Below are 27,798 nucleotides of genomic sequence, written 5' to 3' on the forward strand. Positions count from 1 at the left end.
ATATTACTATAATAAGTTCATTAATGCTATAATAAGTTTATTCAGCTATAATATGTTAATGCATTATAAATATTAAAGTTATGACCTTCAGTTCTGATATTTTATATATTTTTTTAATTTTTAATTTTTTTTTTAAATTTAAAATATCAGCAAATGTTACATCTATTGCTACTGGTAATCATATGTTTATTACAAAAATATATAATCTTGTTTGATATGAAATGAATAAAGTATATTAGTTTATTATATTAGTTGAAAGCAGAATAAAGTTGAGATTTCAAACAAATGTTTGATATAATGTGTGATAATTTCACAATGAATAAACGTACATGCATAAATGTCATATCAAATTGTACAGAACAATATTCTAAGTCCTTCTGTCTCAGTGACAATAAGAATGAAGTAACCAGACAATGTTAATTTTGACAAAAAGTAACAAATTTTCAAGTTTGAATGTCAGTTATAATATATTATTTTTTCTTCTCATAAATTTTTCAAACAAACTTTATTGAAAAATGTGGTATTTAAAACTAACTATATTGATAAATATATGTGATTTTTTTCATATGAATAAAATAATAATTTAATTTTTGGTGAATTTTTAAAATAATATTGCCTGATTCACCTATTTTGCCCTTAGCCGTTTTACAAAATAAACGTAAACAAGGGGGCGTGGCAAATGGCAGGCTAAGGGTTAAAGCATCTAGGTCAAAGTGATTTAGAAATGACCAACACTGGTTCTCTCTCTCTAATGTATTACAGCAAAACATTACAGTCCGGCATTCTTTCGCCATCTTGCCTCCTGAACACTTCTTTTCCTTTTCGATTAAAGTTTTATCTGGAATGGCTAGAAAAAAGTCCTGTTTCATCTGTGTTATAGACATCGTGAAAATCATATCCATCTATCATCAAAAGAACGTGTTCTTTCGATGATAGATGTTTCCAATCTTCTACATTGACTTGATTGACGTCACTACTTTCACCACATAAGATACGATAAACAATGTTATGACACTTCCAAAAACTTTCCAGCCATCCATTGCCAACACAAAACAACGAAATCTCTAATTTTTCTGCAAATTCACGTTCTTTTGCCCAAATGATTGGTTCACTCAAAGGAATCCGTTTAGCACTTGTCTTTTGAAACCGCTCCCATACCAATTTGTTTATCTCTTCGTTCGGTTGCTTTCTTTTTCGTTTGCTATCCTTGTTTCTATTGCTTTCCCATTCCTCCAGTATCAACTTCTTCTGTTGCAAAATTTTGAAAATTTACGTTTTCCTACAGTTAAATTTCTCCGCTAATCTCCGTTGTGATAAGCCATTTTCACTTTCTCTAATAACTTTAATATGACCTTCTAACAACAGCACTTCACATATCTTTCGTTTTTCTGACATTTTCAAATAAACAGAAATGAGTTTTCTTTGTAGCTGGACTAATCCATTAACATCTGCAACTAATTTCAAGAGTGGGAGATGTACCCGAGATGGGTTCAAACAAGAGTTTAGACTAATTCATTATACTAGGAGGGAGAAACGTTGTGATGGGTTCAAACAATGGTTTAGACCAGAAATATTTGCAGAATTGGTCGCTTATTACAGTTGTTGTATGTTGTTTCAGACCAAAAATCAACGCCCACAGTCGAGTTAAATAGGTGCCCGCAGTTTAATATGGGTAACTTATACAAAGACTCTATGTATAAACTATTCGATCCAGAAATTTTTGTCCATTTTGACATGTGCCCATTGAACGCAGGTGGTCACCTAAGCAGTTTTCACTTTATATATATATATATATTATACACAAGAAGCTCATGTCATGCTAGGCCTCTTGTTGATTAAGTTATTTCACATTAATTTTCATTTGTTGTTGTTTACAAATTTCACATATAGCAAATTACTCTCAACATTAGAGTAATAGTCAATTAGAGTGTTAATAAATTTTAGAATAATTAAAAAATTTAATTTAGTCATCAGTTATAACATAGTTGTCTTATATTGCAGTTCAGAGTTGTTCCCCCTGAACTTTTAGTTTCTTATTACAGTGAAAACTTGATATTCATCACTCTTAACTGTCAGAGTGCTATATTCAATTCAGGGAATAGAGTTATTGTATTTTTTTTCTTTTTTTTTTTTTGCTATTGCCATAATGATGTATGTACCGTACTATATTTTACTGTATATAAAGCTCTATTTCTTTATTGTATTCTAGTGATGCATCGCAAAAATACTGCACTGTACAGTAAATGAACAGATGGTTAATTACACAGTTTTGTAGATAAAGGATTGTACATTAATTTTTTTTGTACTGATAAGGGAGAATTCTATTATCTGTCTATTCTCATATCAACCAGGCTTTAATCCTGACCCCTGACAGATAACAGTTTCTATGGTACTGAAACTCTTAATTAAATTTATTTAATTGAAAAAAATTATCATTAAATTTAATTAAAACAAGCACATTACATTTATGACTAAAAAATAAATGTGTAAACTATCAATTATATATTCTTATAATTTTTATTTTTCTATGCTAAATAGACACATCTTTGAAATGTTACAACTTTTTATCATTGAAATACAGTCATATTGTGTTATCCAAATCTAACACAATCCTGAAAATAATCAGAATATTGGAAATTTGGATATTGAAAAAAAAAGGTTATTTTTATTATTTCTTATGGAAACAATTTTAACTATTCTCAGTCATCCAAATAATCTCAATCACTATGTTTGCAATAACACAATAAATAAATTTAAATGATATCCCTTATCAAAAATTATACTTAAACTCAGTTTTTTTTTTAATATGCAGTAAGCACCAATAAAAATATTATAATAATAACGTACATTTTCATAAAAGTTATTAAATCTGACACATTCTTTGTAAATAAATGAAGAATCACTGTTCCACGAAGCCAACACTTATTAAACAAACAAATGTTTATTGTCAAGATCTGATCATCAGCTTAAAATCCCACATTTAACAGCTTAGAATAATACAGCTAAAATATATTATTACTATTTATTACTACTTATTATTCTAATTACTAAAATTAAAATTTAGAGTAATTAGAATAAACTTTATAATATAAAAATTACAGAAATACAAGCATGTAAAAAAAAGTAAAAATAAAAATAAGCAAGAAAGAATAAAGCAAAAATAAAATGAATATCATCAAATTAAAATGAACAAAAGAAAAGAAATTTCTCCATTAATTCAAGAAGAACCAGCTATAAATTAAGCAGATTTTGCTATTGATCTTGTGTAGAAAAAATGAAGTTCATCAACAATATCCAAGCACTGCCAAATTCATACACACCCTGTGTTATAGTAGTAGTAGAAACCATCTTCATTTTTACAGTTCCTAGTTCATTTTGTAATGGTAATTTGAATAGTAATTATAATAAAATAATTGCATGTGCATTTGTATTAAATTACAGTGGAACCTGGTATACTTAAACTGAGATAATTCAGTTACATTTACTCTAAGTCATTTCTTTTCCTGAATGTCTAATCATTGGGGTTTGTGTGTTAAATCAAACATGTTAAATTCGTCAAACTGTTTAACTTGAATGGGGTTTTGACAGTATTTTCATAAACTCTCTGGAATTTTAATTTAAGTAAAATAATTAATGTTCATCTATTGAATAACTTAATCAGAAACTTTCTATAAACATGGGAACTACACATACTAAAAATAGACATCATGTTATGTTACAGTGTGGGGATGGTATCTTCCAGAGAGTGTGTGTGCGACATGAATAGTGTAACCACCATTGAGACCTGCTTTTTTCAAACTTTTTTTTTTTTTGTTTTATTTGATAGCTGATGGATTTCTCCAACTAGCAGACGTAATAAATAAATGGATTTTTGGTAAATTAATTTTAAAAAATGATTATACTCTGATTCTATGTAAAAAATTTTAAAAACATAACAATCCTAAAGAACAACATGTTTGTGATAAAAAATAAAAAAACAGATCAATTCTAGACACAAAATATCACAATTTAAAAAATCTTTAATAAACATTTCGGAGTGAACAAATTAACCATTTGGGAAAGAATTTTTCAGTACCTTATTTATATTTAAGCTACTGAGAAATGAATTTGGTTAAGCATTAGAGTTTCTGGATAATACAGCGGTTTACACTGACACAATAATTCTACATAATAAGATCAACGGAACTAATATATGAATAGTTTATTATGGGTCACCAATAAACCAATACACAAAATCTCAACTTTTTTTGTTCAAACCTCCATAACTTGAAACGTTTTAACCAAGTTTAAATTTACCACAGATTGATTGGAGTTAACCAGATTCCACTGTATTAATTTTAAGATTGTCATTAAATATTTAAATTAAATAAATATTTAAGAATATATTACAGCAAATTCAACTTACCCCCTTTTCACTACATTTTTCCAAAATTGGTTGTTGAACTTGTGTGAATGTATGATCTTGTATTTTCATCGGTGGCGGTATTTCCACGTCACAAACATCATCCTCTTCTGCAATATTTCCAGCTGTTAAATCTAATGACTGAGACTTTTGTAGAAGACGAGTTGATTTTATTGTCAATTTCTAAAAAAAAAAAAAAATAAATAAATAATTCAATTTAACAATAGTAGTCGTTTATAATATATACAGTAATATAATAAAAAGACAACTATTTTTGTTATGTTTTACATATTATATTTAGGTGGGGTGTGTGCTAGACACCAGAGGTGTGAATGAACTTTTGAAGATCAAATACTGCTTGTTATTGTATTAAAAGCCCAAAATATAATGGAAAAATGGTTTCGCCAATGAGTTGAATATTTGTAAATAGATTATCCTCTTGAATTTAATTATGTGTTTATTGATTCATGCTGAAATCTAGGGCCTCTACCTCATTCTTCTCAGCAAATGTCTCTAGTGGATATGTAAAAAAGGGAACAAGGCAGACCACACAAGAAAATTTCCAAGGAAATGGAAAAAGAAAATCAATTGGACATTTTAATGAGTGAAGAATTTCAACAAGTGGAAGAGGAATACTATAAAAATAGTCATGAGGGTCTGAGAAATCCAAAAATACAGGAATATTGAAATGTTAAAGGACTACTTCTACTAGATATACTGGAATTCTACCTCTACATGTTAAAATCCATATATGATGTAATTCTCCATGAAAAAGCAAGCTTTTTTTGAGGAGAATTAACAAGATTGTTACAGAGAGTAGAAGAAATGGAAATTATATCTAAGAGTTATGGGCAAATAAAAGGTGTGTTAAAATTTGAAATGAATAAAATAGTTAATGAGAGATATAACAAAAACATTGTAATTATAAACTTTCTGTTTAACTTGATGGATTACTCGAAGGAAGTTAATCAGCTTCTAGATGTAAAATTAGGTATATCAAATAATTCGATTGAGTCTATTGCTCTTTTTCCTAAGCTGCAATTGAATAACTGCAGCTTAGGAAAAAGAGACATAAGATGTTTGCTTTATTTTTAATGTTGAGAAGGATTATGATTCAGTTATTATTTCAAATTTACAAAAAAATGATCAAATACCAGGCAGAGGAAAAACTTATAAGAATGATAGGTTTATTGTTTGCACACTGTGAGGCAGTTATTAAACAAGAAACTACTCAATGAGTAGCCTTTAAGATTTATCATGGGTTATTACAGGGTGATTCTTAATCATCACCCTTGTTTAATTTTTATATGTTCGAATTCAATGATTGTTTTAAGAGAGAGGAAGACAATTTTCGTATTGATAGGCAGGTAGTACATTTGGTGTTATATGCAGATGACATAGCACTTATTGAGCCAACAGCAGCTACCTTACTTAGGAAGTTACCGGCTATGTAGGAATTTTGTGGGGAATTAAAATTAAAAATTAATTTGTGAAAAAATTAATTTGTCTTCAGCATTTGATACTGTAGATAGAAATTTAACATGGAGAGAACTTCTAAAAGTATGGTTGTAGTTTTAAGTTTGTTTTCTTGCTTGCAGAATTTTAGAGATTCAAATGCTAAAATTAGATAGTCCTTTTGTTCTCAGCCTTTCTTCATGGATACTGGTGTTAGAAATAATTGTTTTGAGTCCTGTTCTTTTCAGTTTGTACTTAAATGATTTAATTGAATGTATAAATGATTCTGGTTACAAAGGCATTGATGCAGATGATGATATGTTAAAATACTTGCACACACAGATGATATAGTTTTGATTGCTGATTCACTTAGAGACTCACAGGCACTTATTAACATCTTAGATAATTATTTATTAGAAAGTAATATAAAATTAAAATCTTTTAAAAACTAAAGTCAACTTTTTTTTGTAACAGAAATAATCTTCCAAACATGATAAATAGTTTTTAGAAATGAAGTAATTCAACTAGTTTCATAGTACAAATATTTGGACGATATTCAAATGTAATGGAAAATATAATATGTATATTCAGATTCTGATGTGTAGATTTACTGAACTATTTAATACAAGAGAGTCTCTGATAATTTTTAATTCCATTGTTACTTCATCTCTGTTATATGCTTCTGAGGTCATTGATCAGAATCTCTTGATTCAGTGCTGGCTATGTTTATTAAAAAATTGTAAAGTTTATCTAGGAACTGTACATTCCCAAGATATTGATTTTTACAGAATGTTTGTTGTTGCTCATCTTTTGACATTCTAAATCAGTGTTTAAACTAATTTTTAAAATGGTGGAATTGAATGAAAAATGATTGAGTAAAAAGTATTTACAATATGGATACGTGTTAATAATAGTACTCATTTTGATAAATTATTAGATAATTTTAATTCTTGCTATTTATTAAAACTAAATTTCTTTCACAGTTATATTGTAGATTAATAATAAAAAAATTAATAGGCACATTAATGATGAGTTCTTATAATACCAGATATAAATTTTTAAATAAGTCTTTTTGATAATTTATTTATATCAACAATATTAAAAAAAAAAACAAAAATAAATTAAATTCAAAAATCTAGATTGAGTTTAAAAAAGACTAATAGCAATACTAATGATCAAAAAAAAAATATTTGAATGTGAGTACAAGTGTGTGGAAGCAAATATTCATTTTCTTTGATTTGACACAATTTATTGTGAAGTGGAAATGAAAAATACTGAACATTTATCCCCAGTAAACCATTCATATTACTCAATATTTGCCAAATGTTTGCTCAGCATTCAGTAAACATTGAATGGGTAAATGCATATGTAAATGTAGCTGCATTTTCACCTTCTTACAATTCTTATTATAAAATAATTAATGTATTAAAATACTTTATAACAAAGTGAAAAAGAATAAAACAAGAAAAATCTAAAAAAGAAATTATCTTAGTACTTTTGAAATCTGAAGAATTAAGCAGAATGAGAGAATACCATTACCAAGGAACTACATAGAGTATATACACAAAATCACTACTGTTATAATAAATTAAAACACTAGTTAATTTTTCCTTACATTTTGATGTTTTAAGATTATAGGAGGGAGAAAATTCCTCATGCTATGCATGTAGCATATATTTAAGCCATTTTTGAGACACTGCTAAGTTATCAGAATCTATGGTTGATTATATTGGCATTCAAAAATTTATGTAGTATGACAGTTAGCTTATTTTTAAGGTTTAAAACAGTGTTTCCCAACGTGGGGCCCACGCCCCACAGGTGGGCAATTTGATTTTTAAGGGGGCAATTCGAAAATGGACTCGTCCAGAGTTTAAGTTAACCATATAGCCGCTGTACGCTATATTTATTGTAAATATTGATTTAAGTTAGTTTTAGTTTTCTTTGTTCTTTGTTTCTCTTTCCTTTTAGAACTTTCTATAACCCTTTTCCCTTGGGGTGGAATCAACAATTCTGGGAACCACTGAGAACAACGAGATGAACGAAGCCCTAATGCCAGTGAAAGAGGAGAAAGGACATTCTTTGCCCAGACCTTGAGGTGGACAGACTTGAGTTGTGGTGTTCCAGGTCACATTTGGCAACAACTGGAAAGTGCAAGAGACTTTGATGAAAGAATTACTTAATTGCCACACTGTTTATCGTGGTTACGACAAAACAGTATGGCAATTAAGTGTATATGTTAGGGGGGTATAAAAATTTTAGAAAGGCTTAGATGGGGCATAGCACAAAAAAGGTCGGGAAACACTGGTTTAAAGTGTTTCAACTTTATTCCAGAAAATAGGAAGTTTTGAATCTAAGGCATTTTACACCAGAATGGTATTAACTTTCCCAAATCAAATGTTTCCTTATTCTTTCTCAAATGCTGTGAGACATTACATTTATATAATCTAAACAGGACCCACCAGTTTTCTTAATAATAAATTCTATTTTTATTTAAACAGCTTGTCTTTTCTCTTCATTTAATTTTTCATTCCATTAAATCATTTTATTATATTATTTTTAAACTTTTTCAACTTTTCATTATTAATTAAAATTAGTAATAACTGAATTATTACAAATAATACATTTGTATTTCATATTTTAGAAAATAAAATTTTTTCCCAAATATAAACAAAATTTTAATAATAAATAAATAATAACACATGATTTTAAATTGGGCCATATATAATATATATATAGCTAATTAATATTACGTAATTTGGACTAAAGGTAGATGGTTGAGTCAGCATCTTGTATTAAATTTAATAATTAGAAATAAATTAACACCCTAGAAGAATCTGGAGTGAGATTCAAACTCACAATTTCTTCTAACTCAAACCTTTTTTATCTTTTTGTTCTAAATTAATTATAGACCAATTAAAGAAGCAAAGATCAAATAGTTATTGTAACTGGCAACACATCTGCAAAGTAAACAGAAACTGCAGGTTTGAATCCTGCTCTGGTTTAATTTCATCTTCCAAGTGATTCTTCTAATTATTAAATTTGATACCAGATGGTTCAAACACTGTAAGACTGGAATAAAGTATGTCATAAAAAACGCAAACCTATGAACCTTATAAATAAAATTCCATCATAGTTTAATGCAGATAAAATACAAATGCTTTTGGAACACAGTAACCTGAAGATCTCCTATGTAGATTGAAAGCATTAGTATTTTATCTGCAATAAACTATACTGGAATTTCATTTATAAGATTCATAGGTTTGTGTTTTTTATTAATACAAGATGGCAGGTTAATATCCTACCTTTAGTCTAAATTATGTAATATGTTTATAATCAATTAATCATTTTATTACCTGATCAAAATCTGATGATATTGCTTGTTTATTAATACATACCGAGCTTAGTTTTATGGTATTGTGATTACAAAATTAATAATAATATTTAAATTATGATTTCTAAAAAACTAACCTCATTGAAAGGTTCATCTGTTGGTTGTTTAATAGACTGTCCAGGCAGTGATGATTTATTTCCCATATCCTCCTTGCTACTCAACAACTAAAGGAGGAAAAATGGCTTTATTTAATAAATAAGTTTTTTAAGTTATAAGAATACACAACTAAAATATTGTGTGTTTAATTTTTCAAAACAACAATTAAACTATAAGGAATTTTCATACACCAGAATCATAATTAAAATGTTGTTGTTTAGTAAACAATACAAATACTATTTTGCAAAAAATAAAATTGTTACCAGTAAAAGATTTAAACTGGTCTTTTAAAATAGAAATTTTTATATAGTTGCTAACTCAGCATTAAATATAAAAAGTTATATCTTCAATTACTAGAATAGTAATTAAGAATAATAAAATAACTGAGTAAGAATAGAATAATAAAAAAAAGAATAAAAGACAATGAATCATTAAAAGAAATTATAAATATATTGACACACATTATTAAAACTTTAAAACTGATAAAAACGTCAATTTGAAGAAGTTCTAATTTTGTGTATATTAGAATATATATTTTAAAAAATTTCCTATTATATCATTTAAAAGTACAATTAAAAAAAATTGTACTTTTAAATGATATAATAGGAAATTGTATCTGAATGTCAAATGACTCAAATTATATAAAACAAGATCATTGATGCTAAAAAATCTTAATTGCTAGCTATTTTATCAACATTTATAATTTAAACAAGTCTAGTTAATAAAGAAAAAAATCATGACATCTTTAATCAATGAAAATGAATACAATTTAGTTAATGATAATCAAAATCTTTACATTTGCCCTTACAATGTTACTTAAAATCACATTATTATTATAAATGTAAGTTTAAAAAACTATCAATAAAAAGAAAGCAATTTAATATAATTACAATAAACAATGCTATCACTTTTTATTTTTATAATTAAATTAATATAATGTTCTGTATTTGTAACAAAAACAAAATGCATCAAACCATGTAACAAGAACTGTAGCAAATTATTTTCTTATTTATAAAAGAAAATGATTTGATACCACTATTGTTTTTTTTTTTGTCTTGCTTTTAATATCAAGATCTAAAACTTATGGAAGGTTATCCTTAAAATATCATTATCAACTGAATTAAAGCATTCAAATAAAATAAAAATAATTTTTAGTAATAACTTTGTAATTTGTAAAAAAATAACTTGAATGATGATGATAATACCATCTATTATCACCAAATTAAACTAGTTGAACAATATATTAAGATAAATAGCATTTACATCATTTAATAAATGCTGTTATCAATAAATTTCTGAATCTGAATCTCTAAGTGGTTAAAAATTCTTAATATAATATCATGTTTCTATAAAGAACATTTTTGGACAGTCAATCTTATAAAAAGCAAGAAATATTACTTCAAAAAATATAAATCTTCAAACTAACATGATCAACACTGACAGAATTAAAGGGAAAAATGCACAATTATGAAAAAAGGAATTACTGCCAGGGAATGCCGATATGCTGGCCACTGATCGGTCAAAGCCCAATACTTTTTTTTTTTTGGGTGGAAAAAAAGAAAATCATTAGAAAATTAGGTAGTGTGGTCATCTTGTAATTGTATTCAGTTTTTGCCTTAATATAATTTGTTGTTGTTCTCTAAAACTGTGTTGTTTGCTTTTGTCTTATGACAAACTCCATTGCTTTTTCCCCCAACAGATCATATTCTGTATTTCTGCTTAGACTTAGGTCATTCTTCAATTTGATAATTTTGTTTCTGTCATTACAGTTTATATAAGTTTTCCTACAGATATTCTGAAAATGAAAGTTAAGGATATTTATTTTCACAATGTGTGTCAAAAATCACATTTTCTTTTTTTACAAAATTAAAACAAATCATTTTGTTTTTGAATTTAAAAAAAAATTAATGAAGTAAAAAGTGAAGTAATATATTGAAATTCAGATTAATCTAAAAAATCTGTAGGACAGTTAGTCTCTATTATAATGAGAAAATCTTGAATAATTTTGATAACTTTTCTATATATTCCATCATACAGAACAAAAAGATTTCTTCTGAATAACAATAATAAAACAAACTTTACAATAAAAACTTTACGGCTGCTACTTGACTGTTAAATGATAAAATGAAAATATGACAAAAGAAATATATATGAAACAGAAGTTCTTAATTAAAATATATAAAGAGCATATCATATAAATGCTTCTCTATCTAGAAATATATATTAGTACAGAATGATTGTTAAATATAAAATAAACAACATTTTTTATTCTATATACTTTTCCACAGTTCAAGCATTTACAGAGTATCTAATGCACTATATATCATACTATTTTGGTTCATTCTGAGCCTGTAACTTTCAGAATATATAAAAATTAAATAAAGCTAAATTCAAAATTTGATAGGAAAAACTTTCTTGGTGATGTAACTCACTACTACTTAACTTTTAAAACTTTTCTTAAGCTTTAAGGACAGATATGCATAAAAAAAGACATCTGTAACTGTGCTTTCTCTTACCTTTTTTCCAAATTACCGTTTTCAAACATACAAATGTTCTGTAATAAGTATATTTAAGAACAAAACAGACATATAATGTCCATCAATAAATTACAAGTCAAAAATATTGGCCCAAAAAATTTTTCTTCGTTAGAAACTGTAGAAACTGTAAAAATGTACGCCAAGTAGCATTAGAAATGTCTTAAACGCAAGACATTCATAGATAATATGGAATATTCTTCATAAATTATATCAATAAAAATATGAAGAATAGACATGTCATTTTTCATAAAATGATAAATAGTGAATCAAGAATAGACATTGTATTTACATAACTATTAAAAATAACACATTTACATTATACTTTAAATAACATTTCAAGGACATTTTATGAATAGATTTTCAACTAATAACGACAAATATCATGGACATTTGTCATTATTAGTTGAAAAATATTTGTTGTTATTATTGATCTTAGAAATACACAATTATTATATTTTCATATAATAATCCACAACTTGTCTTCAAATTAATTTATTTTTTAAGCTAAGTGCAGACTTAGTACTGAAACACTTGAACTGAAGCATGTGAACAGTTTTATAATAAAATACTTAAATAGTTTATATTTTGTGCAAGGTCACCATAAGCATGAACAATTTTGCACATGCCTCAGGCAAATGCATCTACCATTGTAAATTTAGCTGAAACCATCAAAACCACACGGATGTTACACTTTTAATTCTCTTATGATCATTTTCTGTACATTATTTAGGTTTTAATTGATGTTATCAGCTATGCTAATGCATTGTCTACCAGATGTAGGTTTACTCAGCAACACCAGCATTAGATAAAATATAGAAAGTTCAACTTACTTTCTAAAAGCTGATAAGTTACAAGTAATTTCTCTTCTCTACATAATGACTCTAGAAACATTCAGAAACTGTTAACTTTGTCATATATACTTATTAGTTCTCTACAACAAACAGGCATTAAGCCTCAACTTTCAAGCTAACATTATTGGATATTATATTATCAACTCCAAAATTTTTACTATTTAATTTTTTTCATTTTTATTTATATTATAATTAGATCCATAATAAACTGCCAATGGAAATGAAAAGGAAAACATTTTGAGAATACATTCTGAACTATGTACTGACATTTTTCCAATTCTGGAAATGCAGGATATATACTAGAGTAGATTATGTAAATTTTTATTTCAGTTCTAGCAATTTTTAAGATTGCAGATTATATGCCATTGCAGAAACTAATTGTCTTTCATGTAAGTCAGTTAAACTTGGTCATTATCAAACTAATAATATTGTGAAATAACTATAATAAAAATTCTCATGCTACATTTGCTTACATTATTTGCCCTTTTATTTCTATTCTCTTAAATCTGAAGGACTGTTTTGTTAATCTCAACAGTTATCTCAATGCTTTCCAGCTTATTAAGTTAGATAATTTACACAATCACATTGGCACAAACCTGTATTTAGTGGACAAATTCATGCCATGTGTCCACTTAAGCATGTCAAAAAATTTCTATACATTTTACAATACCAACAGTTTTTCAAATTACTGATACAGAGCTTTGCTTTATGAAACAGTAAAATTATTTTTTGCATGATAATTAACATGATTTTGCATTAAAAGCCATAAGTGCCATCACATATTAAATTTAATAATTAGAAATTAATGACTGAATAATTTAGGTATCTAGAAAAAGATCAGGCCTTCAATGGAACTTGAAATACTAATTCTTACAAGTAGGTAAGTGATGTTATCATTATTCAAAGTTTTCAACTAGGATATAGGTTAAATTTCTCCCCCCAAAATTTGTTTAATTTAGTTTGTTATATTTTCCTTTTTCAGAACTCTTCAAGTCACTTAATTCTTCCCATCCATTAAGTAAAAGAAATACAGATGGCAATCTACCAATACTTAACATTTGGAATGCCATATATTAATACCTAAAATTGGAACTGAACATTTCATTTTACAAATCTAAGAGCAATAGCAAGCACCAAAGCACATGACTACATGCAAAGTTGACACTTTGCATGTAGTCATGTGCTTTGGTGCTTGCTATTGCTCTTATGCTCTCATGCTCTTGACTGTCAGTAAGGCGAGTGATTGCAAACCTTGATGTAGAGCATGGAGAATAAGTAGTAGTACTGGTTCAAGGTAAAAAGTGTTTTTGGTCAGTAGCGGTTAATGCATTAATTATTTGTTATAGATACTGATTGCCATGCCTATAACAACTTGCTTGCAAGCATGACATCTTCAAGCAAGATGGCAACCAGAAAAAAAATCTAGAGCTGGTTGTCTGCTGGACAAGTAACAAATTCTTAATTTCTAACCCTACATAATAGGAACTTTCAGTGTAATTAACTGAAAAAATACATAAACATAATGAAAAGTTATTCTAATAATTAAATATTATGAACATATATTGCAGTATTTATTTGTACTATAATATAATAAAACTTAAAGCATTATTATAAAAACAAAAATTCTTTATTCCTACCTTCCAGTTATAAGAACCAACGGACTTTTTATTATTTGTTTTGGTTGGTTCACTTGCAGTTCTGTCAACACGACCATGACTTAATTTGCGGACAGGATTTGAAAGCCACTTTCTGAAATTAAAAGTATAGATTAAATTTTTATATATCAATCATCTAAAATATTAAGACAAAAAAGTTAAAAATATTTTTCAACAGGCATTTGGAAAAACAAATTTTCATATAATTCTGTCTGAAATTTAAATGTTACCTAGCATCAGGATTCTTAACAATCTTAAAGCAACTTTCAAAATATTTTTCATTCTGATATTTTAGAATATTAAATATTAATTTTAAAACGGAGAGGCTGTACCATATAAAACTTTTTTAAACCTCCTTTGCAATGTGCTTATGACAGATATTTCATTACACTTAAGATTAAAATCACTGAAATTTGACTATTATTGATCCCAACAAACACACACACATTATATTTAATATATATATATAAAACTACGCTTACCAGACGTCATGTTTTGACTGGGACTGTCCTGGTTTGACAATGTTGTCCCAGCGTCCCGGCCAGTTTGTCATTTTGTCTGGTTATTTGGTAAAATTTTAAAAGTGTCGAATATACAAGATATAAAAATAGTGCAGCCCCGAGTTCAAATTGCTGGTCGGCATTTGCGATTATTTTGTACTGTACGTTAAATTCATTTAATCTCTAAAATGCCAAAAAGAAACCATGTTTTCACTGATGATTGAAAAAATGTCTGTGATCATATTGACCAAGTGAAATATGAACTATGCTTTTCAGAATTTTCAGTAACTCATGGTGGGTATTCAAACATTAAAAGTCACTTGAAATTTTTTGTATATTTTCTAAGTTTATACTTATTGTCCCAACTAAAACCTTTTATTAAATGTAAAAATTTTTATAAATGTTTGTGTCACTGCCAGAGGGAAGATTGTAATCTTTTGTATGTCGAGGCAGACGAGAAGCCTCCAAAGGTCTACTCTACAATGAACTTTATAAATAAAACCTATATAAATATACATTTTTTATATTTCTGAATCTGTGTGTGTGGTGTGTACATGCATACACATACAGAAATTAAAAAGAAACTGTTTAAGGAGCTGAAAATGAGTCTAATAGATACAACTTTTCACAAGGAATCTAATGGTGCAATTTAAAGTTACTAAAATGGAACTTCTACTTATGAGGGAACAGCATCATTGATTTTCGATCAAACTCTGTGAGATTATAGTGCAACCCCAATGACTGACATGTGCCAAGCAGTAAGGTACAATACTCAAAATTAAAGGAGAAAATTGAGGTTGAGAATTGCAAATCACTTAAAGGCTTCAGAATTTCTGTCATTAATATAGTGGCTGGTGGTTTGGTGGGGGTGTGCTAGTTTCATAATTGTGAGGTTTCTCTCTCAAATCTCAATGATATCAATGTAGTTTTTTCTTTTTTATACAAAATTATAATTTTTAATTCTTGATGTTTTTAAATTTGTAATATTATCACCAAGAAAAACTGATTTATTTTTAGAAAACTACAAATGCACAATAAACAGGGTAATAAAACAATAAAATCCATCTGTTTCAAGTAACAAGTCAATGTCAAAAGCAATTAACAAATGTTTCCTAATAATATTTATCTAAAAACAAAACATTTTCTGTATTTCAATGTACTTATTCTGGCAACAAAGTCACTGTTCAACTTAAATTCGTCTATAATTGTATCTTTGTTCACTAAAGAACAAAAGGATGGATTCAATATCTCATGCTAACATTGATATAACAGAAATTTGTTCTGCAGAAGAATCACTGCACAACAATATTACAAAATTTACACATTGTAAAAGCATCCTTCAAAATCAAGACCTAATTGCAGCCAAGGGTTTTTCAATAATTTCAGAAGTTGCGAAGGTAGTAGAAAAAAAAACAAGTGCTCTGATATTTTCCAATGTATGAATGCAAATACAGTACGAATGATTCTCCTCCAAATTAGTTGATGGAGAAGTATTTTTAAACACTATACAAGCTTGTTTTTCAGTGACATACATAAATCATCATCTTATTGTAAAATTTTAATTTATTCAATGTGTACACTTCAGAAATGTTTGTTGTTTCACACGCTTCTACAACAATTATCATCCACAAAACTGTGCTCACAGAAAGCAAACAGGCTGAATAATTTTTCTGTCTTTTTTTTATTAAAAAAATTGGCCTTGAATAATGATAATTTTATTTGAATCTAACCCTCTTCCCAAATAAATTGTAAATAAATGTTAGTACAAATCCCATATTATTACTGTACATGAATATTCAAAAATAAAAATTAAAAATCATAGTTTTGTGTATACACACACACACATCACTGAGATTCAAAAAACAAACCTCACAATTATGAAACCAGAGTGTCCCCCACCGAGCCACTGGCCAAATGGCAGAAATTCTAAAGCTTTTAGGCAATTTGCAATTTTCAGTCAAGCATTAAGGCACAACACTCAACTTTAATTTTGAGTATTGTACCTTAATGCTTGGCTTTGTTTGTTTTGTTAAGTTATGGTAATGCAACACTTGGGCAATCTGCCTAGGGGGATGCCTTCCGGGAGGTGTTGTTAAGGGAACCCGGCCCTATTTAGGCGTTACAGATGTGGAGTAACCCTGGAAAATTCCAAGTGGCCAGCCTGTCCGAGTGAGGCTCGAACCCATGACCAAACTCCCAGTGTTCAGGGTACGAAGACAGCTTGGCCACTGGTGGGCCCCTTAATGCTTGGCGCACATCATTTGTTGGGGATGTGCTATAACCTTACCAAGTTTGATTGAAATTAGTGACCCAATATTATGCCATCCCCTTGTTAGTTATTAATTAAAATATACCAATATACAATCAGTGTCTAAGCTGACTCTGTTTTCATTCCATTATAGATACACCCTGCTTCTCGTAACTTTAGGAATATTGGGGAGTGAAAATCTGAAAATCTGTTTGCAAAATAGGAATCTAAATTGTGATTTGATGTTATGATTATTGCTTATCATCCTAAAAACAGAAAAATTAAATAATTATTTCAGAGGATTATTAATAATTAATTCAATTCAAACCACTTTGCTTCATATTACATGTTTTGTTATTTCTTTTAGCTGTTTCTGTCAAATTAGTTGTCTTATAAATTTATTTTATTGCAGTTTTGGTTTTGTTTCACAACTTAATGTAAGTAACTTACATTAAGTTTTTAATTAATTGATTTTGATTGTTAATTATATTAAAAACTTAGTTATTTTAATATGATCCTTATTGCCAAAATCAAAAAAATGCTACAGTTTAATTCAACTTCTGTTTCATTCCAATTTCATTCAAGAAAACTTTTCAACAAACTTTAAGAATGAAAATTTCTACTATTGTTTTGAATGTACCGCTCCTTAACAAATCTTGCCCTAAGTGCAACATCTATTTTCTGAATGAGGGATATTTGTTCTTAATGTAAAACTTTTTAAGAATAAAATTTACAAACAACAAAAAGTAATTACAAAATCAAACTTTTATGATAGTTACATATACAGTGTTTAAAAATCTTTTTTAAACCTAGTCTCTGAAACTGCAAAAGCTACTTAACATATTTCCAGACCTGCTTTTGAAAAATTTTACATTACCCATTGCACCAATGTTTGCAAAATGGACTTTACTATTGTCTCGTATACGTGGTTATAGAATGTTGTATTGTTAGTGCAATACGCATATCTGAAGAGAGCTAAATCATATTTCAAGAAACCTTAAAGTTGAAAATGGTTGAAGCTTTGTTGTGTGAAATGATAATTGTAATGTGATTGTTTATTCAGGATAGTTGCTTTTTATAATATTTATTTTTTAACTTTACAAAAATATAGAACTATTTAGACAGTTCTTGTGCATCGATATTACCAATGGGAAACCATCTTAAAAGTATACCTGCTTTTTAACCTGGCAATGCCAGGTCTAACTGCTTATTGTTATTTAAAAAGTTTCCAAGAATTCTTTAAAAAGAGTATTGTATGATGTTTAAAAATAAATAAATAAAACTAATATCTGTTGCTCTCAAATGGGATCAAATATGGATGTCAAAAACAGTTCAGATAGTTCTGTGTTTTACTTATCCTGCCAACAATATAAAAATCAGAAGTTACTTTTCATATGGAAATTCTTATTTATTTGTTATTCTTAAAGTTTATAATATAATTTTATTGAACAGACTCCAACATTTCAATGGCATTCTTTAGTATTTAAATCTAGTAAAGCTGACTTTTTAAAACAAATGCATAATAAGCAAATGTATTGTTTCAGAAGATTAACTGAAGGATTTGGAAATAAATAACTTTCAATAATCCTAATCTTCGTAATTTCTCTAAAACCTTCAACTCCACTGATAGAAGAACTCCTTACTATTTCAAATATTAAGACTATGTACTATTTCAAAGTACAAATTCTTATTAAGGAAATTATATATTAAGATAATTCTGTTCAGCTTTTTCTGCCTATAACTCCATTTTGATAGTTGATTCATTATGAATCTTTTTTAGTTTAATGATCATCAAAAAGAAGAACAAAGTGCTCCCAATTTTACTGAGGGTTCTATTTATCATCAAAACATTTGGAAATTGTTCAATCTTCCAAATTTTGAATAATATATCATTTGATACAAAGAAAGACATCAAACACAGAAAACAAGTTTTTCCCTCTTTAATATAATACTTCACTTTAAAAATCACAAGTTATCAGTGAAAGAATAAAATTCATCTATTTTCCACATCATCAGCTTCAGTCCTCCTTTACAGATCTCAGACATCTCAAGATTATTACATTTTGATGTAATAATCTTATTAAAAGTTTTAGATAACTTGGCTAAGGAGAATAATTAGCTTCTCAAGATGAGTTAAGATTTTCCAATGAAAATTTCTATGAAAGTAAATCAATTTCCATCAATTATTCTGACTCAATATCGTGAAATGGTTTGAACATCAGTTGCAGCATCCTAAACAGCCAATTTTCTTCTCTTATACTATCCTATAAACACACTCAAATAACCTTGAAGAAACTGCAAAAATTTAATAACAAATGTTTTCGGACATTTTTAATGACCTTCTTCAAGTAGAATACGTAATGAAATGCCACAATGATAGTTTGGATGGTAATATTCTAGAGTATAAATTCAAATTTTATCATCCAAATGTTAAGATATCATAAAATAAATGTATAAGTTCAAAAATATTCAAAAAATTCAAAACTGATCACACAAATAAAATGAAATAAACATATCCTATAAACAAAAGAAATAAAGAAATAGTCCAAGAATGCAATTCTTGTAATATGTTGACAGGCTATAATTATCCACTAACAACATAGCGCAGCGTATAAAATAAAATTTGCAAATAATAGACATTGTTGATAAGAAAAAATATAGATATTGATTAAAGATAATATGATATTGAAGTTTATGATAAGATCTGATCTGATCCAATACTGATATTTGCTTCCATCCATACTCTACAGATGTTGGTAATAAAAAAAACCTGAAAGCTCATTGGTTTAAAAAATATTCTCTTTGCTATCTAGTGACTTAAACTCAAGTATAAAGAAATAAAAGTTTATATATTGATTTACAGGCTGTTGAAAAATCTGGACCCAGGCAATTGCAATTGTCTATTATAGTTTGCCAATGCCCAACTCCAGCCCTATTTTTAGGATTAAAAAAAATCGAACAAACCTTGAATACATTTATCTAACTGTTATAAATAACAGTTTAGAAAAAAAATCACTAGATTAAAAAAACTGTTGCAAAAATCACCAACTGGCTTGAAATATCACAATTTCTACTAATTTATTGTCAGATTTGGCAACTGTTCACATATTGCCTGTTCATTGCTAAAAAGGCACCCAGTCTCCAACAAAGTAGCATCCCTTACCAAGTTGGCACTGAACACTGATAGTCACAGGTAGGGACACTGCAATACCAATACTGTATGCTTTCCTTCAATACTGAGTACTTTTTGTATTCAATACTATTGGTGTAATATGATATACTTTTCATTGGATATTGGATCTGGTATTGTTACATTTTTCACAGACAGGTAAAATCTGACTGAAATTGAATTTTAAAATCAGTTTTTGCCAAAACTGAAATCAAATCTTACACTAAATAAAATTCAACTTACTTGAGCCTCTAACTGGTGTGAAAAAAATAAAATAAATTCGAAGAAACAAACGTTTTCACAGGAGGAAATGGTTCTTTCATTTGCTTGGCAGACCTTATTGCATAATGATTCTTAAAGATTTACTTGGCATCAGATGATGCCCGGGGGCATTTAACGTTAACATAAGAATATTGCATCATATAAAAAACTAAATGCGTACGAGAAGAGTAAATGCAATTCTGAATGGCGGAGAACATGACAGCTACAATGCTTGTGCAATGGACACTGTGCAATCGAACTATTATCGCTTGATTTTATTTTAAAATTTCGTAGCAGTGTTCCGGAATAAGGAATCCAGCTATTTTACCTGAGGAAGAACATGGAAGGTGTTTAGAAAACGTTTGTTTCTTTGAATTTATTTATTTTTCACACCGGTTAGAGGCTCGAATAAGTTGAATTTTACTTATTATACACACTCTGGTGTGCATATGGAAGTTATACGAATCTTACATTATTTTTGGTTAAGTTAAATTTATATAGTAAATATTAATGACCAAAAATCAATAAATTTATTACATCAAATTTCATTTTCAGAATCTATATACAGTAAGCTTAGAGTCCAGATTATTATTTATAAATAATTTGTCAATTATTTGAAAAACCTGGAAAGTATATAAACCTCAAATAAACTATTGTATTGGTAATACAGTTGACTTTGCATAAGTCGACACCCGGATAACTCGTCACTCGTCAGTTACGTAGTCATTTTTTGTGGTCCTGGCCGACTTACATAGGCATTAATGTTAAAAAACTTGGTTTACTCGACATCGTTTAACTCGTCACCACTGGATAAATCAACATACTTTTTCTGTTTCACACTTTTTAGAATTCTGATAAGTCGACTCCCCCCCTGAAAAAACAGTTCATACCACACAGCTTATTGTATGGTGTGAACTCATTTTTTCAGGAGGGGAGTCAACTTATCAGACGTCTAAAAAGTGCGAAACAGAAAAAGTATGTTGATTTATCCAGTGGTGACGAGTTAAATGATGTCGAGTTAACCAAATTTTTTAACATTAATAACATTAATGCCCATGTAAGTTGGCCGGGACCCAGTGGCGTAGCGTTGGTGTCAGCCGACCGGGGCGGAGGAAAATTTCGCCGCCCCCTTATTTAGGTATTTTTACAAGATATTATTATTTATTGTAAAATTTTGCTGCCCCCTAAAAGTGCCGCCCGGGGCAGGCTGCCCCTGCCGCCCCCACTACGCTACGCCACTGCCGGGACCACAAAAATCTGACTACGTAACCGACTATTGACGAGTTATCCGGGTGTTGACTTATGCGGAGTCAACTGTATTTAGTTTATATTAGAAATCAGTTTCAATAATTTAATACTTCTCCTACTCTCACTCAGACTCTATTTCACTGTAAGACACACACACCTTCATGCTGAGAACTTTAAATTTAATCATAAAAAACAAACATTTTCGGCCACTCCACTGGCCATCATCAGGTTAACTATATTCGAATACTATTTCAAACAACCCGTTCAAAATTGAAATAGATTACAATAGAACTCACGTGCTCAAAAGTAATATAAATAACATAGAAAAATAAATAAAATAAAATAAAATAAAACATGCCAATGGTACATGTAAACATAGCAATATCTATATATCTATAGGCAATCTTTTGTGCCTAGTTAATGTGTTCTTGTGACTTTTTTAATTAGAAACTTCCAAGCTGATGGTAAAATGGTCGCATCCTTGTAATTTAAGCATTTTTTGGTTAAGCTGGACTTATAAATTTCACATTTTTCGGTTGTAGCTGCAAGTGTCGGCGAATGTATCGGTGTTAAGATCTTGGCCTCTTCCCATTTAACCACGGACCCCTCAGTCTGCGACCATTTTTGCTAACGTTGTTGTGCATTTACTTTTCGCCACATCATATCTGTGTTCCTTAAGTCTTTTACTTAGGCTTCTTGTCGTAACCCCGATGTATTCTTTCTCTATCCCTAGTTGGTCGTTGCTGTACGGTATCGAGTACACCCCCGGCTGCTCACTCCGTTTAATTTCTTCCTTGTCGTTTCTTAGTAATTTATATATCGAGGGAGCTCTTTTGTACACAATATTGCTGTTCCTGTGGTTTGCAATACACTCCATAACAGAGGATAGATGCTTATTATACATGAATTTCGTGATGCCGTTTGTAAGATCTCGTTTTTTCTTGTTTTTCTTAGGATTCTTGTACGCGGCAATCAAACGTTCAACCGTTCTTGGACCAAATCCCAGCATCTTGGCCACTTGCCTGATTCTCTCCAGTTCCCGCATCGTATCCATTATGTTAGAGCAATATTGAAACGCTCTTCCAATTAACGCTCTAAACGCTGAGAGTTTATACGTAATAGGATCATTGGATGTTGACGGTATATATAGCGGGTCGTGTGTAGGCTTTATATAAACTTTCATGTTTATTGATCCGTTCTTAAATGCAATACCAATGTCCAAAAAATGTAATTCGTCGCTACTAAGTTGCTCCAAGTTTAGCCATAGGCCATGATCGTTGGAATTCATGGCATTTAAGAATTGGTGTATCCTTGCATGGTTCTTCCATATGACCAGCACATCATCCACATATCTTCTGTACAAGATTATGTCTTCCTTGAAGTTGATAAGTGTGATGCGCTCCATTTTTCTTATCACCAATTCACACAGCAGACCAGACATTGGGCTGCCCATTGGGACACCTTTTAACTGTTTATAGATTTTACTCTCTAACACGAAAAACGATTGCCCGCATACCAGATCTGCCATCATCTCCAGGTCCTTACGATACGCTGCCGCAGTCGGATGCAAGCCATATAACAATTCCATTAGCGCATCAAAACATGAGGATGGTTTGATTGACGGATACATACTCTCGAAGTCCATTACTGACCCAACCTCGTTATCCATTAAGGCTAACTCCTGCAAATCCTTTACTACACTCATCGGGCTCTTTGTAACAAACTGGTAATCCCCAATCAACTCCGACAAATATGAATGAATACGTTTTTCCATGCATGTTATTTATATTACTTTTGAGCACTTGAGTTCTATTGTAATCTATTTCAATTTTGAACGGGTTGTTCGAAATAGTATTCGAATATAGTTAACCTGATGATGGCCAGTGGAGTGGCCGAAAACGTTTGTTTTTCATGATTAAATTTAAATTTAAAGTTCTCAGCATGAAGGTGTGTGTGTCTGACAATAATTTAATAATAATAACTAACTAGAATAAAGCATGTTATTTATATTAATATTTCAATTACACATATAGTTTCAAAATCAAGCCACAGCTGGCAAGATTTCCAGTTTTGATATAATAGTAGCTGGTATTGATACTTTTGTGGTATCAGGTCGTCCCTAGTCACAGGTTCTTGCCTTATCGACATACTGACAATGTGGAGTTTTTTGGGTTTATCTTCACATGTCTAACACATTAGCAGAGTCAAATTTCCCAAAGAAAGTTTCCCTAAGAGGCATCCCCTTGACAGATTGCCTGTATGTAATGTTTCCACATTTCATCAAACCTAAACTAAAAGCAACAATAACCATATGTCACATGATGGTCAATAAGAAATCATGTGTTGAAAATGCTCTATGTACCATGAGCAAAGTTCATAAGGTTAGGATCTATTTTTTCAAATTTCACTTTCCTGAATCTTATCCAAGTCACATCATCACTCTTCATTAAATCATGGGAAATAAATGACAGCTAGAATGATTAATAGAAGAATAGAAGAAAAAATGGTATGCTAGCATTAAAACATGCTATAATATTTTCAAATTATTAGTTTTTTAAAAAATTTATATACAAAATAAAATGTTCACAAAATACTATAATACGCTTCTTGTCTAGTCTTTGTATTGACTTGTGAGCACTAAAATTGTCCTTTCTTTACTGCTAGACTTATTACACCATCACAGGACTTAAAAAAATGTTTTTTCTAAGTCTAATTTGATGTCCTGTGATAAGTCTAGCAGTAAAGAAAGGCCAATTTTAGTGCTCACAAGTCAATGTTCACAAAATAATTGTATAAAATCCTAAAATTAATGCGCACAGTCGGGGGTCACCCTGAAAATTTAAAAATATCACCACCATTTCACCAGTTTTAAACTTTTTTTTGCCACTTCAAATTATTTATTTATTGCCACTAGTTTTACTTACTAATTAATGTAGGTGCTAGTAGCCTTATCAGTTTGGCAACTGGAAAGCAAAAGTAACATGTTAAACTGTCACTTACAAGGAGAGGGCCAGACATTTGGGTCTCCAATTCAAACGAAACATGATGAGAATGTAGCTGTAAACACAAACAGCTCCTTGTTCAAGTAATAAGACCCACTTCTCAAGCATTTCCAAAAATTGGGCCTCTGAAAATTTAGTGTTTAGCTTATAAATCTTTAAAAGTCTTTTTATTCACTGGGCTATCGCCACTCTTGGATATGGAACTTCCAAAGACTTATAAGCTAAACACTAAATTTTCAGAGGCCCAATTTTTGGAAATGCTTGAGAAGTGGGTCCTATTACTTGATAAAGGAGCTGTTTGTGTTTAGGGCTATTTGCTTACCAAATTTCATTCAAATCAGAGACCTGAATGTCTGGCCCTCCCCTTGCTAGCAATAGGAATCATTTTTGAATAATTTTTTTAATGAATAATTTTGAACAACACATTTGATCATAATGTTTAAACAGTATTTCACAGGTTCTGTCATGTCAAATTTTTGTTCTAGTCTATTGAAAAAAAAAATCAGCCCAAAATTTCTCTCAGCTGATAAAAAATCCCAATCTGGAAACGCTGGGCAGCACTGCACAAAACTGCCTTCAATTCTTGACATCACTTTCTATTTTTCTTCCCAAACTTGCCATGTGATGTCGTGAAATTGCTAGATGTGTGGTGCATGCAGGGGTAAATCTAGATTTTTCGGGGCCTAAGGCTAATTGAAAACCAATAAAGCCCTATTTTTTTTTGTTAAATTAAGAATCTTTAAATTGGGGTTTAAAATTTATTTTTAATAACATCAAAATCAGAGTTGAAATATATTTATTTATGAAATGGTGTTGATGACAAACTTTATATCTTATATAAAAAAAAACATAAAAAATAAAAAAATATTTACATTGATTAATTACTGACCAATTACGTTACATTGATTACAATAAAACAAATAATACTATAAATTATCATTATTATTATATTATTAATCAATATATATTATAAAAGTAAGTGTACAATGTGCGTGCCGCTAAAACTCAAAAACGAGTCCCGGTACGATCAAGGGAGGTCCCGGATTATATGGTGCGGTAGCCCTCTATCCCCCATCCATGAAGAAGGTTCCCGTTTTTACCTGAAGGACGTGCTGTTGAAAATATAAGGGCTGGAAGTTTTGCCCTCTAGAAATTTCTAGAACAGTCCAGAACATTCAAGAGTATTCGAGAGCACTCCACAACATTCCAGAATGTTCTGGAACACTCGGAAACATCCCGGAACATGTATTCTTTACAATATATGAACAGGAAGTGGACGTGGGGATGAAATAACAATGTATTCCTTAACAATGGGAGTGTTAAGAGAAAGCGACGTGCAAGATTTACAGGCACAGATGCAGTTTTTGCGAGAAATTGAACATATTTTTAGATCCATCTAAAAATTCTCTAATTAGTATGGAAACAGGTGGAACCTAATTCTTGCATTCTGTAAAAATGGATAAGATTGGCTATAATGTAATAATCTTTTCTATCGTTACTTTTTGCCCAAGGAATGCCGGGCTTATCTGCTAGTATTAACTATTTTTTACTTATAGTACACATCGTATAGATGTGTTATTCAATTTCATACTGAATGTCAAAACAAGAAAACTAGGATTTTACTGCCAGTATTATATTTTTATTGCCGCCTTAATAAAAATATCGCCACGTCGTGATTTTGGTCCTATGCAGTGCAACCTCTGGATATATTAGTATTTAGTAAAATATTAAAATTTAAAACAATCTTTAAAATTTCACAGCATACTACTCTGCATATCATGTTTTATAGTAGACTATGGTGAATTAATGGTGTATCTAAATATTAGTAGTACTGTAATTAGGATTGAAGGTGATATCTGTTAAATAAAATTTCCAGTTTATGTCATACAAATATTTAAATACATTTATGGATAGGATTTACCAGTAAAATATATGAACAAGCAAAATTTCATAATAAATAGTTTTTCCTAGTGGAAAATACTAAAACTTTATATAATTCTTCTATTAATTATTAGTTAATATTTTTACTACTACTGTTAAGTGAAATATGACATAGCAAGAGTTGGGGAAGTGAAATTAGGAAAAATGTCAATAAACAGTTTATAGTATGGTATGTATGTACTGTACACTGCATTGTTCAAATGCCTGTTATGATAAAACAATGTGAAAGATGCTTATTAAAAAAAGAAAGATTGGAGTATCAGTTTGTAAAACAGATACATCAGTAACATTCCAATATGCCAATATATCAGTATTGAACAGTATCAAGTTACAGTCTCTATTATTGATTGATTTTTTTTTATTCATACAAAGCTTCAGCTTTCTTACTGTAAGTAAAATATAACAATTAAATTAAATTTTTTGTATTATTGTAAGTTAAATAAAAATGAATTGACAGAAGTTGACAACAGAAAGTTATTAACCTCATTTCCAATCATGACTAATCATTCTTGTTGATTACTAAATGATGATGACACTATATTACAGTAATTGTGCTGTCATGAGTCTCATTATTTAATATATACATATATATGAAATAAATTTTATTTGGCATTCTGATTTTTAAATAAATAAATATCATGAATAAAACAGATACTGTTCAAAGTTCATTACCATCATCAGATCCACATCATCACATTAAATTTCATAAAATATATATATGTCTATGGCAACCACACTGTTCCTTTCAAAAAGCAGTCATTTAGACAGGTGGTGCTATAGTACCGTATTTCTGCACGTATTTTGCGCACTTTTTAGCCATTTCTACTAAGCAAAACTCAAGGTGAGCAAAAATAAGCAAATTTTTTCAACGATAAAGCTATATTAGTATTGTATTTTATTCTTATCAGATAACTCAATCAACAGGAGTCGTCATAATCTTATAAGACAGATTTAATACCAATATTTTAAAGATTAATAACAGTATTCACATTTTCTTGATTATAACACAATTTCTTTTTTCCAACTTAATTCAACTTGGTTC

General features: G+C 29.4%; 1 protein-coding gene across 1 annotated transcript in view; it reads right to left on the reverse strand.

Moving 5' to 3' along the window:
- The window catches only part of LOC136970005 (triple functional domain protein-like), a 231,686-nt gene that overhangs the window by 39,304 nt on the left and 164,584 nt on the right, over positions 1-27,798 (reverse strand). The window contains 3 exon segments of the mRNA XM_067264363.1: positions 4,406-4,585; positions 9,326-9,412; positions 14,370-14,481. Coding sequence (XP_067120464.1) covers positions 4,406-4,585; positions 9,326-9,412; positions 14,370-14,481 — 379 coding nt within the window.

The sequence above is a fragment of the Centruroides vittatus genome, unplaced genomic scaffold, assembly GCF_030686945.1.
Source record: "Centruroides vittatus isolate TY-2023 unplaced genomic scaffold, ASM3068694v2 contig_1863, whole genome shotgun sequence".
Lineage (NCBI taxonomy): Eukaryota > Metazoa > Arthropoda > Arachnida > Scorpiones > Buthidae > Centruroides > Centruroides vittatus.